A 25,248-nucleotide genomic window follows, 5' to 3' on the forward strand; every position below is an offset into this window, starting at 1 on the left:
TTTGGGGAAAAATGGAAATAAAAGAAGCCAAACTGTCATCCACGTCTCGATAGAAATTGGCAGTCAATCACCCAGCATGAAACTTGTCGCAAACCTTTTCCCGCCTTTAAAAGTTGACCCAGTTGAAAATTAATCATATTTGAAATAATTATTACATATGTCACATTTATAATTACAACGATCAAGTGGGATCAAATTAAAATAGACTCAATGTGGCAAAATAACAACATTACTTAGCTGCAAATTTGTTGGTTTCTTTTTTTCAATGCAAATATACATTCCTCTTTTTTTAAACACCATTATGCAATCGATAATCTATTTTAGAGCAATGTTCGTTGAACTTTAAATGAAACATTTGCATTCATATTTTAGTTTAATATTCAACATATTCGGCCTAAAGGTTAGAACGTTTTTTTGATTGCGTTTGAACAGGCGAGCGCAATTACTGATATGTAAAAAACAAAAAAACAAAAAACAAAAATAACAAATAAATAAATAAATGAAAAACATGTTTTTTACAGGCCAGTTACAATAAACCTCCATGAAAAAAAGATGAAAATTCATAATCTGCTTCCTTAAAACTCAAAAATGGAGAGCAATTTAAATATTATTTATTACGATAAGTATAGCGTCAATATACTTTAACAGGTGGTTCGTCATATGAGGTCTTAAAGATGGCATTTATTTAAGAGCCTGGAAAAGAATGTGAATCATAAATCAGTTTGGCCTATTTGCACTGTCAAAAACGATAAAAGTGACATCAATAATTAATAATTTCAATCCCGCATAATGAAGGGCTGGCGATCACAAAACGCCTTAAAAATAATAAATCATTCATTTGAAGGATTTTCAAGTTTAAGACGATTAAAACCTCGTGGCAGCCATGGCTTTAAATTTAAAAACATTTTGAAGATTTTCAGATCCAGTCATTTCTCGTAAGAATTCAAAGCAACATCTTGTGAAATTTATTTCATTCATTTTTTTAATCATTGCAGTAAGTCAGGGCTTTTCGCTAGCAGAAAAGCACATAAATTACAACAGCACGTTGCCAAGTCATCCTTCTTTCAAATATTAAAATTATTCACAATTGTACAATAATAAGAGTGGAGAGTGTTACAACAATAGAACGAAGGGTTGGAACACAAACGCTTTAAATGTAAAAAGATATTTTTGTACCCATTTCTTTTAAAGCACTTTCTGCATTATTGTCTTGACATTTTTAATAACTTACAGTATGGAAAAAAATGGGGGTAAGCCCAAGGTGCACCAGGCGTAAATTAGACTGGAAACGATATAATACCACGATAACCAAAAATATCAGCAGTTTTATGCCCCCTCCTCAAGAACAACAACAAAAAAGAGCCTTCATTTACACGTGTTAAACATTCTGTACAAAATACAGGTAGTTCTTGCAAGGAGGGGGGCTAGAAAAGAGGTAAATATTTGGTTATGTGTTCCTTTGCACTTCCAATGATTGGGTTCGAATGGGATTAAATGTGTGTGAGCGGGACCGTCCCGTTCACTCCGGCCGCGGCGCTCTGGTAGTGCGCCGGCAAGGCGTGGAGCCGGCTCTGCATGGCGGGGTCCGCCGGCTCCCCGGTGGGCAAGTACATGCTTATCATCTCCCGCAAGTCCCCGGGACAGGGGCCCCGCGCGTGGGGGCCTCCGCTCACCGGCGGGCTCACGCTGGGTTCCGACTTGACCAGCGAGCCAAGTGTGCCCATGGAAGAGGCGGCGGCGGCGGCGGCTGCGGCGGAGGAGGACGAAGAAGAGGAGGAGGAGGAGGACACGCCGGAGCCTTGGTGCTGCGTGTAGCTGAGCGCGCCGTAGCCGGACGGGGACGCGCTCATGTAGCTCTGCGAGTTCGAGATGGGGCTGTACTGGAGCGCGCTCATGTCGTAGCGGTGCACGGGCTGTGGGTTGTGCGCGTGGTGGTGATGGTGGTGCGCGTGGTGGGCGTGCGGGTGCGCGTGGTGGTGGTGGTTGAGGTGGTGCGCGCCCCCGCCCGGGTGCTGGCCGAAGGCGAGGTGCGCCTCCTGCATCATGGCAGCGGCCGCCGCGGCGGCGGCCACCTGGCCCGGGTAGGCGCCGTTGGCCCAGCCGTTCATGTGCGCGTAGCCGGAACCCGCGGAGCCTCCGTGGGGCGCGCCCGGGCTCTCCAGCCTCTGGCCCGCCGAGGAGGACGCCATGCCGACACCCAAGCTTACTCCCCCGCCGCCGGCTCCGGAGAGCAGACCGCCGGCCAGCGAGTACTTGTCCTTCTTGAGGAGCGTCTTGGTCTTCCGCCTGGGCCGGTACTTGTAATCCGGGTGCTCCTTCATGTGCATGGCCCGCAGCCTCTTGGCCTCGTCGATGAAGGGCCGCTTCTCCGCCTCGGACATCACCTTCCACTCGGCCCCCAGCCTCTTGCTGATCTCGGAATTGTGCATTTTGGGGTTCTCCTGCGCCATCTTCCTCCGCTGCCCACGGGACCACACCATGAAGGCGTTCATGGGTCTCTTCACCCGCTCCTGACTCGCCTTGGAGCCCGCGTTGGGCCCCGTTTGCCCCGCGGCCGTGTTGGTTTGGGGGCCGGGGGAGTGAAGGTCGGTCTCCATCATCATGCTATACATTCGAGCGGCTCGTTTGGAAAAACTTCACCAGCAAGAAAAGATAAATTCAAATCAAGTTGGGTGAGCCGCCCGCGCGCACGCGCGTGACCAGAGTGGCTGCAAGAGTCTTTAAAGCGCGCCAAAGCATAAGCAATATTCCCACAAGGGCTCTCCAAGCCGTCGCCCTGCTGCCTCACATCCGCTGTGACAGAATGCACACTGGAGCCACTCGGAGTTGACAAGTTGCTTGCAGCGGCGGCCATGTGACGCGCGCACTGACAGCACTTAAATGAGGCGCGGGCGGCCAATGAGGAGCTAGCTGGCGGGCTCATTTGCATATGTTGGGTCAGCTGACTCCAGAAGCAAAACACGTCGGAAGAAGAATGAAGCAAGCGGGTGTCGATCCCACAAGTATAACATAAGGAATTAAACATTTCCAAACACTACACATCTGACAACTCAAGTAAATAACAACAACAACAACAAAATCAAGTTTAGTTTCACTTTACTATTAAGTAGGTGTTCTTTCTTTTCTTCAAACCAGGATTTTTATTACAGCATGTCTAACTTTGCATTTGGCAATGTGGAATTGAACTACTTTAATTTTCATGATAGGGTTGTCATGCACCACCAAATTACATTGCAAATCTTTCCGTTATTTCACAAAAATATGACATTTACCATTAAGGAAATATCATTTTTATGTGCACTTCAATTTCAGGTTTAGGGCTAGCCCAACACATGGACGAGGCTCATTTCTGAATGAGACGGCTTTTTTTTTTTTTTTTTTAAGGATGAACCAAACTGTTGGTTGTAGCTATACTATAAAGCTTTTTGCTCACTTTCAGACTGATGTTTTTAGTTTTAAACCTAGCTTCCTTTACTTGCAATAGGATATTGCCTCATTCATTCATAGATAGACAGATAGATAGATAGATAGATAGATAGATAGATAGATAGATAGATAGATAGATAGATAGATAGATAGATAGATAGATAGATAGAGAGATAGATAGATAGATAGATAGAGAGATAGAGAGATAGAGAGATAGATAGATAGATAAGTGGCAGTGCCAGCCAACCAAATACTTATATTAACTTTCAATTTAATTTGGCAATTAATGGTCACTTTAATGAGCAAACTGAGTCAACTTTAATGAGCAAATTATCCAAATGCTTTCGAACCTCAGGAAACGAAGTTACTCAACATAAAGTAGTGGTTTGTAATTCCCGGATTGTAATGTCATATTTTTGTAAAATCTCTTAAATTAAAACAGACACAGAACGTTCATTTTAAATCCAAAATCAAAACGCAAATCCATTAAAAAGAATCTCATGGTACATAAGGGTACAAAAAGTGTATATTAGAGGTGCCATAGCTGCGGGACAGGAATTGACTCCTCCTGTATTTTTATATTTCTAGTTGGCATTAGTTGGGCGGAAACGAAAGGAACGCTGCATGAGGACCACCCTGTTAGGGGACAAGTGTCACTGCCCATTGCATTGTGGGTCACGTAGTTTTAAAAATTAAAAACGACTATCTTCGCGCTATTCTAATCCAGTGACTGCAATATGGAGAAAAAACAAACTATTTAGAAATAAATAAAGTCCATTCCCAGTCGTGACAGTAATGGTTTAATCACTTTCCAATTGTCAATTTAGTTAGAGTTTAGCTCAATATTTACTCCAATATTAAGACGTATGATAATATTAAAACATTTATTGATCATTCTACACAAGTATGTGATTCATGATATAGAAAATAAATTACTTTTCAATTTCAATCTGTCATCAATCTATGGACGACTCCACAAACAAACAAACAGACAAACAGACAAACAAACAAACTAACTAACTAACTAACTCACTAACAAGCACCGGCGAGAGTGATAATGTTGAGTTGGTCTGTGTGTGTGCCAAGTGACTGTTGAGGATTGGACACATTGCTGGGATTTAACCTTTGATGATGATGACATAAGCACCGGTGACAACCTTTCCTCCACGCTGCCATAGGCTCGAAACGAAACACACACGCACGCACACGCACTTTAGGAGTGATAAAACTTTGCCCGGAAAAAAAAATTGCTAAGTCATAGCGTCAAAGGGCGGCAACCTGCAGTAAACCTTCCTGACGTGTTAAAGGAGTCGTATTTGAACACATTAATATTAATACCAATAACGCATGCTAGAATAAATGTTTCACCACGGCCATCAAATATAGCCTCCCCCTTTCACAAAATACACAGAGCAAAACAACAACAACAACAAAAAACAAAAACAAAAAAAAACACATCATCAACTGACAACTCTCGTTTCTGTTGCGCCAATTCCACCTTTCGTGCGCGTAAAAGTCATTTTACGCACAACACGGGAAGCGAAAAAGTGCAGAAGACTCCTTTTTCCCCCCTACTTACGCGTCTATCTGCACGTCCACTCCACTCCACTCCACTCCACTCCACTGCAGACAAAGCGGGTAGATTTCCTCAAATCTAAATACAGTGGCACCCTTCCCAAAAAAATAAAGCGCCACGACACGCGCATGCACGGCCGCAAAATACAAGCTCGAGCGGTGCCAGGGGCATCCGAGGCACTCGATGCCCGCAGAAGAGACAACAGCACCACGCCACTGTGGGCCAGACGAGGGAAGAATGACAGTTTTACAAGCACACACTCCCGCGCGCGCACGCACACACGTACACACACACGCACGCGCACACACACACCCGCACACACCTACACACACACATCCACACGTACAAAAAAGACGATTCCAAGTTATTGTTGCTCTCTGGGAAAAAGGGGACTCGCTGCTAACATAATGGGGGCGGGTGGTGGGTTGGGGGCTGTCTTTTTTGTGTGTATAGCACAGAACAATAGCAAACACGTATTCTAATAAATAGAGCGTTTGTGGCTCTCCAGCATGATTGGGCTGGAGCTGCACTGCTTGTGAAAGGCAGCTGTGCCGGATTTGAGGGGGGGGGGCAATACTTGGTGAGCAAGCCCCCCCACCCCAACCCCCATCCCCAAATAACCACCTCCATGACGGTGAGAGAAAGATGGTGTGGGGGCTTGGATGGATTTTGGGTTGTGGTTTTTGGGATTCAACCCCCCCGGCCCCCCCGCCATTAAAAATTCATTTAGGAGCCATTTCTATCGATTTCTATCCATTCCAAATTGCATTTACATGTGAGCCTGGACAGCTTGCAAACATGTGCTTGTGACAGCCGCAGACGCTGCCAAGTGCTTCATGACCATCTGCATGTGGAGACACAGGGATAGAAAGATCCAAGTCACCATGAATCGCTGTAGAGCCATTGGTCTTTTAATATAATTTAAAGTCAGTCAGCAAGCTTGCACATCTGCTCACATATGTATTTTTAAGTCTGTATAATATAAAAAGTGACAGGGGACTAAAAAACTGTCACACGGACAATCATATTTACATGAGGAAACACTGGAAAGTTTTGCCCTGGTTGATGCAAGGACACTTGTTCGAGTTTTCTCCCAGGTAAACCCAACAACCTGCCTTTTGGATCCAATTCCCACATTTCTTTTTAAGACATTTTATGGATTTTTTGAAGAACAAATTTTAAATATAGTCAATTGCTCTCTTCAGACAGGCGTCTTCCCAGCTGCCTTTAAAACGGCGGTGGTGAAGCCCCTTCTGAAGAAGAGCGGTTCTGACCCGAGCGTTTTTAATAACTACAGACCCGTATCCAACTTACCGTTTTTAAGTAAGATTTTAGAAAAACTGGTTTTCATCCAGTTGAATCATTTTTTAAATACAAATAATATTTTGGAGAAATATCAATCTGGTTTTAGGATGAACCACAGTACGGAGACTGCTCTTTTAAGGATCTTAAATGATATTAGGTGCACTGCAGACGTGAGAAAACTCACAGTCTTGGTGCTACTGGATCTAAGCGCTGCTTTTGATACAGTAGATCACCAAATTTTATTAAATAGACTTAAAAATCTAGTGGGCATCTCTGGTACTGTTTTTGACTGGTTTTATTCCTATCTCACAGACCGATATTTCTTTGTAAGTATGGATACTTGTTCCTCTAAAACTCATGAAATTAAATGTGGGGTTCCTCAAGGTTCGATTTTAGGCCCCTTACTTTTTAATCTTTATATGCTTCCCCTCGGGGATGTCATCAGGGGACACGGCATCAGCTTTCACAGCTATGCTGATGACACGCAGCTGTATATTGCCGTGTCTCCTGATGACACAGGACCCATTGATACCCTTTTAAATTGCATTTTAGATATCAAGTCATGGATGGCAGATAATTTCCTACAGCTTAATGAGGACAAGACTGAGGTCTTAGTTATCGGTCCCGAAGGTCAGAGAGAGAAGCTTTTACCAAAACTACACATTTTTAATCCCTCACACTGTGTGAAGAACCTTGGCGTCATTTTTGACTCTGAGCTCAGTTTTATTCCTCATATTAAAAATGTAACCAAGATTGGTTTTTATCACCTTAAGAATATCGCCAGAGTCCGCCCGTTTCTCTCTCAGGCTAACACGGAAGTGCTGATGCATGCCTTTATTTCCTGTCGTTTAGATTACTGTAATGCCCTGCTCTCTGGCCTCCCGAAAAAGAGCATTTCACCACTGCAACTACTGCAGAATTCAGCCGCTCGGGTGCTGACGAGAACCAGAGGGCGGGAGCACATTACGCCAGTTTTGAAATTGCTGCATTGGCTCCCTGTGTGTTTCAGGATCGATTTTAAAGTACTTTTATTAGTTTATAAATGTGTTAATGGTCTTGGGCCATCTTATTTATCTGATTTGCTTTTATCATACCAGCCCTCGCGGATCCTGAGGTCCTCTGGCGCCGGCCTTTTATTTATTCCAAGGGTGAGGACCAAAATGCATGGCGAGGCTGCATTCAGCCATTTTGGTCCTCACCTTTGGAATAGCCTGCCAGAGGATGTCAGGTCTGCAGAGACTGTTGATATTTTTAAGAGGAAGCTCAAGACACACCTTTTTAGTTTGGCTTTCAACAACTTTTAAATAATTTATCTTTTCTTTTGATTGAAGATAATTCTATGTTTTGCTTTGAATGTTTTAAAGCACTTTGAGTTGCATTTTTATGTATGAAAAGTGCTATATAAATAAAATGTGATTGATGATTAAAGTCGAACAATTTGTTCGCCCTCTGAATTATTTGGATGTAAATAGAAACAATCATTTCCCGGCTCAAACTCTCACTGAAGCTTTAGTTTTAATTGCTACAGAAAACATTACATTAACATCTTAGCATTATTAACTGTCACATAAGTAGACAGAGAAGTCCATGTACAATAAATGTAAAATAAAGAAAAAATTACTCAATCTGTAATGAGAGTGAAAGCAATGTGTTTGCAGATTTATATTGTTATTTAGAGACATTATGGACTTTGCTGGAATTGTGCTGGTGTGTATTAATTAATTGACCTTCACCTTAACTGTAGGCAACAGGTAATGTTTTGGGCATTTGAACATGTTAGGTGTATAAAACTAAAATTAAATAAAACTGCACTTCCGTGGAAACAACTAGAAACTTTTGACAGAAATGTATTTGTATGCTCTTCTCTCATGATTGCTCAGTTGCTCAAGAATTGTGGTCGTCCCAAACTTCTTCAATTTGAGGATTATGGAGGCCACTGTGCTCTTTCTGAGTGCTGCAGAAATTATTTTGTAATCTTGGCCAGATCTGTGCCTTGCCACAATTCTGTCTTTGATCTCCTTGGGCAGCTGCTTTGACCTCATGATTCTCATCTTCTCTGACATGTACTGTGAGCTCTAAGAAATTATATAGACCTTTACTAATCAAGTCTAATCAGAAAGAGAAAGAAAAAATATATATATATAGCCATCCATGCATTATCTAAACCGCTTATCCTCACAAGGGTCTCGGGCATGCCGAACCCTATCCCAGCTGACTTTGGGCAGTAGGCGGGGCACACAGAGACAAACAGTCACACTCACAATCACACCTAGGGGCAATTTAGAGAGTCCAATCAACTTACCATGCATGTGTTTAGAATGTGGGAGGAAACCGGAGTACCTGGAGAAAACCCACGCAGGCACGGGGAAAGCATGCAAACTCCACGCAGGAAGGTCGGGGCCGGTTTCGAACTGGGGTACCCTTCCGCCGTCCCTTCATCTGCCATTTTGTCCGGCCGGACCAAATAGTAATCGCTTATAGGCCGGTCCGCCATCTTTCACTCGCCCCCCACCTCATTTTTAATTGAGTTGCTAAGAGTCCAATCTGAATAGATAGAAGAGACATAACCACATGAGATGAAACACAACTCGGTGTTATTTACAGGACGTCAGTCACATGACTGCAGTCATTGTAATGACGCGATAGGTTACAGGCGTCCACACGGAGCCGAGCGCTAACCTCAAACCGCCGAGGCTGAAGGTGCGCGCCTTCCGCACTGTAACGTGCCATTCAAATCTAGGCCACTCTTGTCTACGAGCAATTTGTGCTTTTGTCGCTTCCGCACGCTCTATTTTCATCTGGTACAAGGGCCTGATGGAGTGGTGAGTCAGAGGCAGGATGACACGACGACAGCCAAGAAGAAGTGAGTGGGAATACAAAGAGGGAGGGAGCGAGAGGACCAGGGAGGCCAATGTCAATCCGCCGGCAAACAGCAGTGGATAATCATGGTCTTTAGGAAAACACTGTGTCCATAATGCTATTACCCGGGATTACCTACTCCAGCAGTGCGGGCGAGACTCTCTCCACAATGTGCCACAGACCTTTCAGATAATCATCTTATCACTGCTGACAAACCCACAAGAAACATCCCATTATTATTTCAGAAAAGGAGGGGTTGTGCAGCATGTTTGGATGAAGACGTACAAAGTAAATGGGACCAAACTACAATGGGACTTCGGAGCTGGAATGCCCTCCAAGTTGTACTGTTTGGAATTCTCGTGAGAAATACGGCGCACAGGGAGAGAAAATCTTCAGAGTGCAATGCAACGTCAGCGTACCTCATCAAAGGATTAACTGGTTGGGTTCGACTTCTTCTTTTCAGTTTTTTTTTTCAAAACTTTTATCCCAAAAGAAGGAGCAGTTGCAACGAGGATCGTTTAGAGACGACGACACAAGAAGCTAAGTGAAGTAAGCAGACTTGCATTCAAAGACGATTCGTGTGGCCTGTTTACATGAGCATTACAATCAAGCCCAGGCAAGGTTAAAGACATTTGGGTCTTAGATCAGAAGATGAATATAAGACAAAAGTTTAGAATTCTAGCTTTTCTTTCATGGTATTTACATTTAGATGTGTTAAAAAAAAAAACCCAGGCCAAAGAACCTTGATGATCTAACTCATGATGATAACAGCAGAATGAATTCTGAAGTCTACAAAATCATTTTGACGGGCAAGTTACAGAAAAATACCTCCAAACGAATTGGATGAAGCTTCATCATGCAACAAGACACAAAACACACTGACAACAAAACAAAGGACTTCATCAGGCGGAAAAAGTGGAAGTGTCCAAGACTGGTCAAGTCAATCACCAGACCTTAACCCAATTGAGCATGCATTTTGACTGAAGGGAGAAAGCCCACAAACAAAAAAAGAACTGAAAGATGCTGCACGTGGCTTCAAAAAAAAAGGTTCTGATTTGTTTAAGACATCTAGATGTAAATGCCATGAAATAAAAGCTGGAACTCAGACCTTTTGTGCAAACTGCTTGATCTAAAACCAAAATGTCTTAAGTATAAAACAAAAACAAAGGAATTGACCTTGTTATTCCAATAATTTTGGATGGCACTGCATCTGATTGACAAAATGGGTGTTCATCCAGATATGCTTCACTACAGTAGAACCTCGATAGTTGAAGGCCTTCAAAGCTGGGCTCCAGACAAACCTTTTTTTTTTTCAATTTAGGAGCCACTGTGCTCCTAACCTGAAAATTTAGGTAAACACTGTAAATCAAAATGCGAAATAGTCACACTTCACTACATTACTGATAAATGGGCTGATGTGTGGAGCAGAAGTTTGTCAGCTACAAAAAATATTCAAGAATCTCTCTCTCTTTATACCCCCCACACACATATATACTTAGTTTTTGTTTGAATATCAAATTTACTGCTTATACTTTTGCGAGTCAATCACAAACTATTTACTTGCACCGGCTCAAATTTTAGGAGCAAAATGCCACCATTTAGGGGCCCTGCCTCAAGGTCATACTTGTTTGGAATTTTCTGGTAAAATAGGCTTCCAAAATCACGCAAAACTTCAGAGTTCACCTGCGAGATGTCATCGTACAACAGAGGACCATAGTTAAGTGAGCATCAAAGCGTTCACTGGATGTGTTTGTACGTTTTTTTTTTGTTTGTTTTTGTTTTTTCAACACTGACTGCAAATGAAGGAGCAGTCTTATTAAGGGGCATTAAGAAGATACAGAGGAAGTGACATGACATAAGTATCACAGGAAGAGCCCACAAGAGCAGGTTGAAAAGAAAACCTTGACAAAATGGGTATTTATCAAAAGGTACGGTTCGATATATGGCAGACTCTCTGAAGTTTGAATGTATGGGGAAAATATACCTCTGAAGTTGAAGTATGATGTCTTACAGGAGACATCAGAGATCCTTCCAAATCTCAAGTTTTGCAACATCGCATTTATATTCCAAAAGTAGCAGCAGCCTCAACAAGGCTTGTTAACTCATTCAGTGCCAAACATTTTCACACCCTCTTTTACCCTAACGTTTGAAAAATATTTTAAACAACATAAATAAGTTCCTGGGATTGAATGGCTGGACTGTGAAAAGGCAAATAAATATCTCCTTGGCAGTGAATGAGTTAAATAAATATTGATGAACTCATTATTAATCAATGTATACTAATTGATTATTATTATACATGAGTTAAATAAAGTATGTGAGCGGGAATGAGTTAAATAAATATTGATTAACTCATTCAATCCCAAAGACATATTTATATGTCAAGACATAAACATGTCCTTGGCACCGAGTGAGTTAAGACAAAATGAAGGTTCACAGGAAGTTACTTGACTTAAGCAGACTCATGTTCAAAGTTGAAAAACTATATCTCTAAAGTTGCAGTTTCTCAAAAAGTTTCAGGGAAGAAGGTACACGGGAAGTTATGCAACTTAAGTAAGCAGACTCTTGCTCAAAGTTGATTTGTGCGACGACACGCTTATGCAAAGGATCAGCCAGTTTTGCTTTTTCTTTGGCTTTCATTTTTCCTAATAACATTCAAAAAGACCAACCAGCCTCAATAAAGGTTGTTAAGCAAAGAAGAATACACTCATGACATTACATGAAGCAAGCAGGTCTCACCATTAAGGTGTCACCATGCGCTACGTTACTTGTTAGTAAAGTTGACAGTGCGCTCTTTTTTTTTGCTTTATATGGTTAACTTGTTTTAATTCACCCTTGTGTGACGCTTAGGAATGTTTCCAAATTAAAACGTGCGAGGGGACGTCACTTTAAAAATACACCATCATTAGTTACACTAATGTGACAATTAAGAATGGAAAAAATGTTGAAGCCGCTTGTCGGCTTCATCATTTATTGGCTTTATTAATTTTTTTAAGAACTGCTGTTAACTTATTTATCACATTTGTATACAACAGTAAAGAATGTTGATTGCCTCTACACCTGTATAGTTTCTGTACTGATTATGCTTATTTGTAATATATGGATCATCGACAATAAGTCTGCATCACTAATAAGAACAGATCGTACATTGGATGTAAAGTCAGATGTCTTACGTCTTACTGTTGAGACACCTTTCAGGAACACGCAGTGGCTAAATTCTTTTTATATTTTATAGTCAGTGCTCTATTTTCGTAGACAGCACATTTGCGCTCGCACGTCAATACTGGCGCACCGTGATTTTTGTGCAGGTGCAAGCCTCCTTTAGCATGTTTGGGAATTTCACAGACTGCGTTGCGCCATGCTAGGCGGTTCGGAGAATGAATGAATTAAGTAATGTATGCAGTGATTCCCTTCTTTTAGACCAACTTGTTTTATTTGTAATATATAAGCATGTTAGCTCAGCGTCCTACCAGACAATTAGAGCCAAGATTTTATGGCGTCTCTGGTTATCAATTAGCTATATAGCACTACTTCTCCAACCGGTCAGTAACAGGCAGGAGCAGCAACTGGTAGGTGCTAATAGCGTCTCCATGGTGATGGAGGTTGGGAGGCAGCTGAGGAGGAGAGGGGTGCAAGACAGTTCACTAACACATCTCTAATTAGAGCTCACAGTAAGTCATTACTGATGTAATAGGGTGTAAGACTAATGGCTATCAGGCCAAACCCCAGCAAACAGCACAGGAGGACGAGGGCGTGAGTCTTTTAAAGTGAAAAGAAGAATGTAGCGAGGAGCGGAGATGAATTGACGAAGGGAGAACGGGTGAAGCATTTTGAGTCCACTTTTAAGAACAACAGTCAGACAAGGTCAGAGCCCATTAGTGCGCACTCTTTACTCTGACGCCACCCAAAAATATGTCTTACATTTATAAGGATCTGCAAGTTTGGGGGGAGGGTAGAAGGGGGTGGGGGGGGGGTATGAGATTCCAGACAGTGAGGTTGAGCTGAGGTAAGAAAGGCAGCTGCACAAATTAACTACTTAGCCACTTAGATGCCTTTTTAGCACAGATATCCTGCAGCCCATTCAGTGCAAAAACACTCCTGCTTTTTGCACCTTTTGGCCAATAAATTGCTGTGTAGCTATTACCAAATAGATAAGGAAGCGACAGCGAGTATCAAAAGTTCAAATACAAGGTTTTGGTGATAGAAAAAATAGGTGGCCGGGATAAATCCTTTCAAAACTTTTTTTTCCATCAAAGTGTGACTTGAATCCATCTTGGAGTCTGGGTTTGAAAGCCCAACCTCAGAACTGTGAGGCGTTCACTGCGTCGTCTGGCCGATGACTGGTACAACTCAAATGAAAAACAAAAATGTTTTCGAGAGGGGAAGCGTAAATTAAAACTAAGATAATGTCGTTGCTAAGGCTTTATGGGATCAGGATTTTTGGGGGTGATCACCGATCAGTGAGTTATATATTTAAGCAAGGTGTGTGATTTGAATAGAAAACATACAGTATAGGGTTGCCAACTCCCTGAAAAATAAATAAGGGACACCTAATCGGCGGAGACGGCCGACCTGACTGCCTTCAACGAGGGATTGGTGTAGCGATACCAAAATATCGATATTCAGATCCATAGTGCTCAATTTTAAGTATTGATTCTCAGGATAAAGTAGTGATATTTGCAATTAATTCATATACATAATATATTTATCAATCTATAATTTAGAAGATTCTATTGTTATAGAATATTCACTTTGTGTTGCCAAGGGCAAAGATCTTTCTGCCTTGGCAGAAACGTCTTTGACAACTGCAGAGTAAAACACAGACATGTCATAGTTGAGTCTTAAAATGAGCTCACCTTTAAACAGTTCAGCAGAACATTCTCACATATTTGTCCACTTGCACTTTACTATACTTATAGTTTAAGTGCAGTATATCGACTGCCTGTACAATAAAAATGATGCATATCTTTTTGAACTCGTAGTTAATGTAAGGCTGTGTGTGTATTCTTTACCTATTATTCATCAATTTATTACTTTTATGCATTATTAATCTATTTAACATACTTGTCAATCAATTGCACTTGTTTATTCCACTCCAAAATTATTATATGTCGATTGTCCAAACAATGCTGACATTCATTGTACATTCCCATATTAACAGGGGTGCACATCATTTTTTTCATGGGCTACTCACAGTAGTACCAGGAGATTGACTTTGGTACTCACTCGTGATTCAATGGATCTAATAAGTCACGGTTCAGATTGGTCACAGATTTTGAGTCAGAGATCGGATTGGGGTTCAAATCAGCAAAAGAAAAAAGGTAAAAAAGATGATTAGAACTTTGACTTCATTTATTTTATAAAACACTTTTGCCCATTAAAAAAAACTCCTAATGTCTAATATGGCCATTTAGGAATTAAGAACGCAATAAATGGCAGGATGCCTTGTTATTTTGTACACTGTACCACGTATAAAATAAGAATCTTCTTATTTTATACGTGGTACAGTGTATAACAAGGTATTATGCCAGACATTTTGAGCTGATTGTTTTCTTAAAACTATTTAATGAGCAAAAGTGTTTTTATAACATAAATGAAGATAAGGTTTTTTTTGGTTTTTTTTACCTTTATGTGCAATTTAAGGCACCTTCCTTTACACATGGACAGCGCATTACATAATAATCTCCACAATATTGAAAAAGAAAAAAAAAAAGCAAGGAACAGCTGTTGAAGTACCAGCCAGGCACTTGTTGCTAACGATAACAGCTGCTTGCTACTAATGCCGGAGACTTGTGTCGTATCATACAATGACAGCGTAATTAACTAGCAGTTTGTTAGCAACCTAAATTTGCGAGTCAATATGACTTTGGGATGGCGTTGCGTTGATGTAGGTGGCAAGTTGAGATGTCGAAAGTCAAGTTAGCTGTTACGCCACCACGGAGGTCAACTTCAAAGTAAAAGTCTTACTAAGGCTATTGCATTGGTATCAATGACGCAATGTATGATTTGGTAAGCTTTATTTTGAAGTTAGCCTTTGCGGAGGTGGTGTGTTAAAGAACTGTTGTTCCATTAATTCCATCGACATTTTACACATTATTTTTTACTCTGACGATATTACGGGACAAAGTGCGTCCCTTTACAACTCAATACGAGATGCGTACTTACGTTCCAAAATACGGGACGATTCCGTTTTTCAAGGGACGGTTGGCAACCCTAATACAGTATAACATATTATTACAAAGAATTTTTGGGGGGTGACTTCCTCTTTAACTAACATGCCATTAAAGGGGGGAAGTAAAGTAAAGCAATATTATTCACCCTTTGAAGGCACTTGACGGTGTTTGCACGGAGATGCCGTCACCTGGTGGCTGGATTTCAGCGCCATGTCTGTCAAAAAAAAGTAAACAAAAAAAAAGAAAAGAAAAATCAAAACACACTTGAGGTTAATATTAGATGCTCAATTTTCCTTGTTTGCCTTTTGGGGCAACTTTTACCATAAAATTTCAGTTGAATTCCAAGTTGTGCCACTAGTGGAGCATTCCACTTGTAGCGTGGTAGCGTAGCTTTGCTAACATCAGTTTGGCCTTTAAGTAAAGTGCAGGACTTCAATGCGTGCGCATGCGAGAAGGCAGGCTGGGATCGTTGTCGGTTGTTAAAGTTAGCAGAATGTGAAAGAAGGTCATCATCCCCGGGGGGGCCCGCAAGTCAAAGCGCATCTTCCTTTCACGTGCCCTTTAGCTCGCCACGTCGCCATTTAACACCTCACCTTATTTCCTGTGTCTTCCGCCGCCATCTTGCTTCCTTTTGCTCCTTCTGGTGCGTTTCATTTATTGAAAACATCCAAAGACAGACCTGCGAGACAGAATAAGAAGAGGGGGAAAAAAAGCTAGTCTCCTAGCGAAAATCTCCACTGTGGCATGCTTTAAAACTGTAATTAGGAGATGAATTTTATACAAATTAGTCAAACAATAAAACAGAAATGGCATCTTTGGCAGATAAGGCAGGTAATACGTGTATTAGGGCGTCCACTCAGTGTGTGTGGTGCAGCACAGATACATATCCAATGGGCGGCGGCACAATAACACACTATTCTTATGTTAATCAAGGAGGCCATTAATGTTTACATTGGGAATCGGGCCTTCCAAAGAACGGCCATTCAATTCCCGCTAAACGGGCATAATTAGTTCCCTCTTAAAGCCATATTCCATTAACTCACAGGTGAATTGCATCACATTTCTGGTTGGTTTGTGCATGATAATGCGATTTAAAAGCAAATCACATATTCAGAGCACTCGCCCAACAGGGGAAATATATTTCATATGGCTCTGTAAACATTTAAAAGTGTTGTCCGTAATTCTCTGCCATTGACTTATGCATAAATTCATCTTTAGCCATAAACAGCTTATTAGAGATTAGAGACTTTGAAAGCCTATGTATGATGACACCAAACACAAGACCGGGGGTACTCAAAAACAAATCGTAAAGGGACAAAAATAATTGGTCCATTTATTACAGTCGGTCAGGCCACATGCGATATTAAAAATAGTCAAACAAAATGTCTTTTTCAGTTAATAAAGTTCTTACAGTATTACAGAGACAGAAAGAATGGATAACATAAATTCCCATGATCATCTATAAAAAAAAATCACATTTAATTGATTATTTAATGATTGACTAACTCATGGCGGTTGACCGCTATTTTCACTTGCATGACCGAAGTGAAATGGGTGAGACTCAGACTGACGCAATGTGCCATTGTCATTACAGTATATACAGTACCAGTGTTTTTTGAACAGTATTTAACTTCTTTGTACATCCCTATGACTGTTAAAGGGTGAATTTGCGGTTTTAAAACTGCTAAAAAGATTTTTAATGTAGAATCACGTCACAAGATCCGAGGCGCTAACCAAAGCCACGTCCCTCGCTAACATGCACGCTGCGCAAGACATGCACTGAACGGGATGTACACTGTAAGCAAGTTGACGTTTGCCACGGTTGCTTACGTTGGCAGCATGACTTACTCTTAATAGAGTGTTACTATACCGCTAAATGTTAATGAGTTTTATTCTTAGGAATGTGCAATTTAAAAAAAAATAAAAAAATAAAAAAAAGGTGATAATTTTGCCTGTCGAGCAGAAATATTGCTAATCCTGCGTTATCTTTGAATCCCCAGCAGCCTCTGCTTTTCTGCTGCTTGCAAATCTTATCCTCAAATGTTGGCAAATGAGGGATGGCTATTTTTTTCATTTTCCGGAGGTAGATATTCCGCAATCATTTCAGCAAAGCTCCTGAAGGCAAAAGTGACAAGTGAGTGGCAACTTTGAACGCAGTTACGCCTTCTTATCGTTATTGGTTGTTTTTCCTCGGACGTGGCAGTTTCTTAAAGTTGAAGTCAACCCCAAAAAATTATTTGCAAAAATATGCTCTATGTGCCTTGACTAGTCTAAACATGGTATGCTGATTAATATTGCATTTGTGAAGCAGTAAAATCCAACCATTTTTAGCCATCTCAGTAACGACAAAATCATGGCTCATCTTCAGAAAACAGGTGAGCCGTGATTGGTCGTTACCTACATATACAGTACATATACAAGATGGGGCCTGAGAGTGCAGATTTTTCTTCACAGCTCATTTTACTCATGGATTACTGTCAGGTCATAAATGAGAGCTTTAAAAATATCACAAAAAAAAATGTTTTTTTTGTTTTTAAATTGCAAAATGAGATGGTGTTGTGTTGTGGTCTTTTTGTGTATCGCCAAAAACAGAACAGAAGGAAACAGGAACTCATCTAATCAGGGCCATTAACAGCCATGTTTTCACTTGGCCATTTTTGAGCGTTATGACGACACTTACGATTTATATAGGTAGGTAAGCTTCACATGTGTTGCACGCACGCACACACACACGCGCGCGCACATACACACAGAATGTAATGGATAGGAGGCGACTGAGGGCGTCTGTCAGGGGCGACTGTTCTAATCAGAACAGTGGGGAGAGAGATAAAGGAGAAAATAATGAGTGTGGCATCGGGCCTTTCATAGCGCAACAAAAGGCCACGGGATCAGATAGACACACACAATGTGGAGAGGAGGAGGAGAGGAAGAGGGGAGAAAGGGAGCAAGAGGGAGGAGACTGCGTGTGTGTGTGCGCGTGTGTGTACGAGGAGCGTTTGCTAATAAGCCATCCTGCACTGTAACAGTTTGAGGAAACGCAAGCGTACTTTGATGCTGCTGATTGATGGTCGTCTCCGTGGCAACGTGGACGCCTCCCTCCTCCGACCTCACCATAAAACTCACGCGCATCTTTCCATTCCCCCCATTTTTGTCGTCTTGAGCCCCTTCCGCTGATTAGTGCGGCTTCATTTGCGCCCATGCGGGATAATATCCAGGCATCCTTTGATTATTAATGCCTAATTTCCACAGATTACACCTCTTGGATTATTAATGCCTAATTTAGCTTGATGACTCCAGTCATTAGACAGTGTCCAAACAACCCTAGTGGTCTCCAAAGTAGGCACACACATTGAGCGCACACAGGCAGAGAGCTCATAGAGGGGGCCAGCAAGTGTAAAATTGACGGTTACCTATTTTTTTATGAGGGGGGGATTTTTCAAAGTTTCAAGTGAAAAAAAAAAACACTAATTAGAAACTGCAAGCTAGGAAAAATGAGCAGGCAGACTCAGAAGAAAAAAAATCCTATTCACAGACTTAATGAGCTTGTCGAAAGCTGAATAATTGATTTCTAATTCTAGCCTGCAGCTGTTGACCCAACCAACAAGCATCTCACCCCCCCTCCATTTTTTGAATGAAGCCGAAAATATGCCGTTGCGCTGCGACTTGGCACCGTGTGGCGCCGCAAACCAAACTCTGTCACGCCTACGTCACACTTTAAAGGCTTTTATTTTGATGCCGGCTGTAAAGTTTTGACAGTTAAATCCTTGATCTCCAAACAGGCGTGCATCCTCCATTTGGAATTCATCACATACAATCCTTTTGATGGCTTCATCCTCCCTGGTCTCAGTAGTTTAATGTTAGCTGGGACCTTAAAGTGAGAACACAGTCACGCTGGACAAACCATTTGTTTTCGTCCCAAAGCAAACAATGGAAATTAAAGGTGCGTGCAGCGATGAATGGGCCCTTGCACCCTCTCCTCAAAATGAAATTTCAAATTTGACACTTTGCTCAGTCCAAAAAAGTGTGGGCAAGAATTTTTGGGAAATTTTGTGTTGGAACTGTATCTGTCTCAGATATAAATCCTGTTTCTGATTGGGGCTTATTTGGATGAATTCTCAAGGAGGAGATCACTAAAGCAGCCCAAACTTATTTTCATTTAAGCATATTTTTAAGTTTCATGTAAAGATGGACCGTATAGAAACAAATAAAAGCAAATTATTCAAAAAAAATCCAACTCACTATTACACTGAAGGTAGTTGCTCAGGCATGGCTCCAGGATTTTTTTCCTCCTATGGCTAAAGGAGGGCGCGACCGATACATGCAGGGGCTGAGAAAAGAACTTACCAATATATTTTAGAATATCAAATAAAATGCTGGAGGGGCGTAACTGGGGCTATACAGATTTCTGACAAGGCTATAGGCCCCCTAGCCCTGGTGTAGTACCATCCCTGTAGTTGCTGTAATTAGTGGGAGTCCTGTGTTCCTATTCAATGAGCCGGTCCCATCTTGAGATAATGGAAGACAATGACACCTGAAGTGTGTTATTCATGTCCAGTCTACACCATAAAGGCCTTTTTGTACGACACTAAGCACAGCACAGTACACGGTCGACCAATCCATTCATTGTCTATGTGCTACGCCGCAATGTTACAGCAGCTGGTGGCACACAAGGTGGGTGTTGGTCTCCTAATTAAAAATGTTCGATTTAGGCACACCCAATGTGGCAATGACAGCATGGAGGAAATGGAGGGAAACATTTCTAATGTGTTGTTCCAGTGTCCCGACCTCTGGGACACAAGACAATAGTCGTACCATGACATGGTAAATAAGGAATCGCAGTGGACCGATATCTTCGCCGGTATGAATGTACAAGGTTGGTTAAAAGTGGTAAAAACGTGACTTTAGCATTTTCAATACAAATTTGGACTTCAAAATACAATACTGTACGGCATAGCCACACATGCTTCACTTGCACCACATCACATCCTTGTTAAAAGGGCTTTCGCTTGTAACATTAACAAATACATACATTGCTAGCTATCTGCTTACTTATTATTGTCCAAACCAGTGGGAAAATGCCCCAGGCTACTTCCTGTTTGGTTGCTTGGCAACCAGTACCAACTATTAGTGAGCTTGTGCCAGGTTGTCCCTGCACCATCCCGCGTCCTACCCAAGTTATTGTACTTAATGAAAACAAACAAAATAACACAAACAGAAATTGAAATGATTAATTGATTAATGCACAAGATTTGGGTGTTCAATTTAAATTGATTTATTTCGACTCAGTTTTACATCAGCTGTATGGTTAAGTTGGGGTATGAACTTTTGTTTGGGAATTATAGTTCATGCACTGTGTGTCGCCTGGAAGGGACGATACCGGCCAGTCATTGGATTGGCTACTGCCCTGACACTCGCGTTTAGATGAGATGCATTTGATGTCGCAGTTCGGTGCGCTCAATAACAGGCAGCACAACAAACCTGTTGTATCACTTAAAGAAGTAGTGCCACCAAAGTTTTTATGTGGAAAGCATGAAAATGCAAGCAAAGTTGACAGCCTGCACAAGTGGCACTTTCAGTTTAGCCTCTACTAACTAGCATTCCCCCGGAGCAAAGCAGAGATCAATCCTGTCATGTTTTGATAACAACAAGTAGCAATGACGTTAACCCATATGTATCATCATAACTTTAACTTTACATTTCAAGACATTTTCATTATTCCCCGGAGAAGGGGGGGGCAATTTGTTTGTTTTGGATCTTGCATAACTGTTTAACCACTCAAGACAGTTAAGTAGTTCATTGTGTTATATTTTTATATGGGTCAACATACTGATGGGTAAAAGTGGTGTTAACATTTTTCTATGTTCATCTTTTTCATTTGTTTTAAAAGTTTACTTCATATCGCTGCCGTCGGCTTGAAACTACCTGTGTCAAAATTTGGTAAATTTCATATTGGTCATATTGGTTTCCTATTGATCTGTCCACGCGTGTGTGCTATTCTTACAAATTATTGATCATTCTAAAGTGTCGAAAATAGCTTGCCCTTTTTGATGATGCAATGTTAGTGTTTGAAAAAACATGCCATTTTTTTTTGTCTACTAAAAGGTGATGATTTTGGAACGTAACGGTTCCAGTGAGATGTTGAAAAAAATGTTAAACTACTCTTTATTTACTTTTCAGTACAGACACTAAATCTGACAAAAAATCTAGAAAGACTTGTGCTGATAATAATGGAGATTGGACGATATAAAAAAAATCATGGTGATCTTTTGAGTAATTGTTCATGTGGCCCTGTGTACCATCATGTCCTTGGGGGAAGTGGTTTGTTTGGAGAGTTTAGCACAGAGCTGCCAGTGTGCGAACCACAGCCATCCGGCGTCCCTGTAAGATGACCTCATGGAAAATAGGCCTAATTATTGCCGTGACAGGACCGTGCTATCATATTCTGCCTACCTGGGAGGGGGAGGGGCCTAGTACATGGTGCGGTAGGAGATGGATGAGAAAAATTAACAGAAATATATACCACCATACGACGAACCCCCCTAAACCGACCCCCATTCATTTTTAATACCCTAATCAACAGTTCCCAAAGGAGAGAAGACGAGGGGGCTTGGGGGTTATTGGCCGTAGTGTTCACACTGGTGAGTTAGCACAGGAGAGGCAACAAACTGGAAGGATGAAGTGGTATATCATCTACATTCAGCACACTATATCGTATTGAAGCAATGTCACGTCATTGGAAATCATAGAATAAAGCTGCACCATTATGAGATGAACAGAAAGGCCATCCACCACCCCAAGCCACAGTCATTAAGTCGGAATCATTATATGATACATTTCAGGGCTATTTGCCTGGTTTTGTTCCAAGGAGACAGCAGGCCTGCATGGGCCGGTCCTGGGAAAAGGGACATACAACACCCAGTGTCCTCCGTGAGAAAAAAACATGTTGTTGCTGCTTGTTAGGGACTCAATTACACAACAGTGTACCTGTCAGACAGAAGCAGGAAAGTTATAGAAATACAAAAAAAGAAAATGTTGATTATTCGCCATGATGTCACGTCACCACTACTTTGAGTACATTTCCAGCTTATATTTCGAGTACAGTAAACGCACGCTATTTCATGGTCAATGGTTTGCGAAGTTTACAGTTGACAAGAAATTCCAAATTTAGAGTTTAGAGTAGCATGTTGTGCTGCAGCATGCTGGCCAGCGCTAATCCGAGTGGGCATGTGCACAGATACTGTACTGTAGTACAGTAGTGGTGCTCCAGCACCAGCTCTTTTGCCCCATATAAAAAAACACCCTGTGAAAAATAAAACAAAACAAAAAATAATAATAACACCCTTGCTGTCATCAATGCCCCTTAAAAGTATTTTGATATCAGGAATTTATTTGAGTTCTTGTAAGAATTGTGGGCACGTGTACCCTTGCGCTGTCCGTCTATTTGCCTTATTGTCCGGCCGGACCAAATAGTAATGGCCTATAGGCCGGTGCGACTATCATTGTAAACGGGCTTCCGTTAGCCTTTCCGGCTACCAACTTTGACCAACTTCCACTAGAAGTTGTTAAAAAGCCTCGGGGAACAGGAAAAACAGAAAAAACAGGAAAACAGCCGATAGACGATTACATAGATGGAAAAAATGGGCTTCCCACTAAGCTTAGTGGGACTATTCTATTAAGTTTCCCGTCTTTCGTTTATCACCTACAAAATGGGCGTTCGTCTTAGGTGGATGGGCGGACCGGTCAATCACATAGGCGGAATGCCCAGCTCTGCTTATATCCACTGGGGCCTCCATTCATTTACGGTAGTGATTGGGTTAACAGAAAGTGATAAATAAGTTAAAGATATCTACAGGGAGGGCCATGAGTTTCCGTACATAAGGTTTGTGTATCTATGATACCTACGATAGCTGGGGTATATGAAAATTAAAAAAATATATATAATGTACATTAGATATTTTCCTATATGGAAACTAATGGCCCACCCTGTACGACTGTTTTTCTTCATTGTGAATAATTTTAGCAATGTGTGGCCTTTTTTTTTGGCTGGAGCACCCGCCTCCAAAAACGTATGTGCACATGTCTGAGTCCGAGCAACAGAAAAGTATAAAATTAGCCAGTCCCTCAATGATCATCTTGGATTTAATTTACATGTTGAAATGTAACTTACAGCCAGCGTTCCATTTCCCTTTGAAGATATTTACTTCAAGTGACAACTTTTCAACACAAACAAACTACGGCAGCAGAGAAGAAAGCTAAAATCACCATTCAACCAATTTACCCTGTTTTCTCTATCACGCTGCTTTCATCAAATGACATGGAATGCTGTATTTATTAGTGGTGCCATCGGAGCTAACTGCCACCCGGAAGTATATGTGACGTCATGGTGATAAGGTCTATTTTGCCCCATGTGTCATATTTGTTTTAAAAGCAACATGCACACAATGACACAATCAATGCAATCGATTCCCCTGGAAACAATAGTTGAAAATATGCGCATCCGCATTTGTGTGTGACAGGTTGTGGTGTGTAGCTCGGTGGAGAAAAGAATACAGTCGAAGGCCTTGTAACCCGGCCCTGCCCTCCACCCCCTCGCTGTCACTGGCCATGTGTAGTGTGTAATAGGCACTGACAGTCGTGCTGCAGGTCACTCACCCTATGGCCCCCGTCTAATTGAGGCTAAGGATCCCGCCTTGTCCTGCCATCTATAATTAAGCACATCATCTGTGGTCGTATGAAAGATTCAACTCGACTGGGAGTGGCCGACACACGATCGCGCTGCGGGCCCGTTCGCCGCTCATGTGGATAAATACGCAGCGCTCGGCGAGTTTGAACAATTAGCCCAACAGGTGGAACGAAAACAGGTTGTAGAAAGTGCATCTTAACCCAGAATATGTGCAGAAATACCTGAAGAGCACAACATTAACTGCTGCTGGCTGATGGCTCAGAACAGATTAAAGCAATACAATACCAGAAATATGAAAGGATGCTTTATCAATGTTGAGGACCACGAAGTTCTGTTGTATTCACTTCTCCACAATTAGGAGACACATTTTATCTGATAGGAGATTGAGGTCAGCAAGAAAAGTGATATGATGAAATCTAATACTGTAACGCCAAGAGTCAAAGCACAGCAATAGGGTAAACTAATCCAGCCATATAGTTTCACTTGTGGTTCAACTGCTGAACAGGTACTAAAAATAGTAACTGGATTTACCAATGAAAAACTGTGAATGGCGAGGAGAGCGATGTAGAGGAGAGTGGGAACCATGAAGCATTTTTAACACATTGAGGTAATGACGTGACAGCGATTATTTTGAATAAGTTTGGGTCCAGTATTAAGATTGAACAATTAATCGAATTTAATGACATTACATTATGGAATTTTCAAATGGCAAAGGGCAGCAATTTGGGGACAAAAAAATGCTTCATTTCGGGTGGTCGGTAGTTATTATTTCATAATTTATTTACCGTATTTTCCGGACTATAAGCCGCACCTATCTATGTTGAAAAATTTGATATTTACTGCGTCTACAGAATGATTTTGAACTGTAAATGAGCATGCATGTACCTGAACAAATTCTTTCCTAACAGTGCCTTTTAACACGGCAGCAACCGTTTTTGCTGATTAAAATGGTACAGAACCAAGTGAAAATAAACGGTACTTAAATTCATTTCACCGCCCTCTGCCACTCTAGTTTGTCAGTTGACGTCCACCTTTAATTGCTGTACTTCCGCATACCACCTAATTCATAATCTAGTGCATAGTGCCCTTGCCTCTTGAACTCCTCAACCTGCACATCCTGTTAATGGCAATTGTGTTGTATTGTATCATAATTCCGATTAGACCGCCCCTAGCAGTGGAAGAAAAAGCCACAGAATAGCCTCAACTTTATATAAGTCGCATGGTTC

The 25,248-nt window shown here is 41.5% G+C and overlaps 1 protein-coding gene across 1 annotated transcript; it reads right to left on the minus strand.

Annotated features, from left to right (window-relative positions):
* Positions 1–413: 413 nt before the first annotated feature.
* Positions 414–5,331, minus strand: sox1a (SRY-box transcription factor 1a). Its single transcript, XM_086051937.1, has one exon. The coding sequence runs from the start codon at positions 2,610–2,612 to the stop codon at positions 1,491–1,493; it is 1,122 nt and encodes a 373-aa protein (XP_085908063.1). The 5' UTR covers positions 2,613–5,331; the 3' UTR covers positions 414–1,490.
* Between the last annotated feature and the right edge of the window lie 19,917 nt (positions 5,332–25,248).

This window comes from Filicampus tigris, chromosome 14 (assembly GCF_054856515.1).
Source record: "Filicampus tigris isolate MCC_2025a chromosome 14, RoL_Ftig_1.0, whole genome shotgun sequence".
Lineage (NCBI taxonomy): Eukaryota > Metazoa > Chordata > Actinopteri > Syngnathiformes > Syngnathidae > Filicampus > Filicampus tigris.

What these genes read in the sequence shown, in the direction of transcription:
- sox1a (XM_086051937.1), bottom strand. Translation starts at nt 2,612, where the DNA reads ATGTATAGCATGATGATGGAGACCGACCTTCACTCCCCCGGCCCCCAA.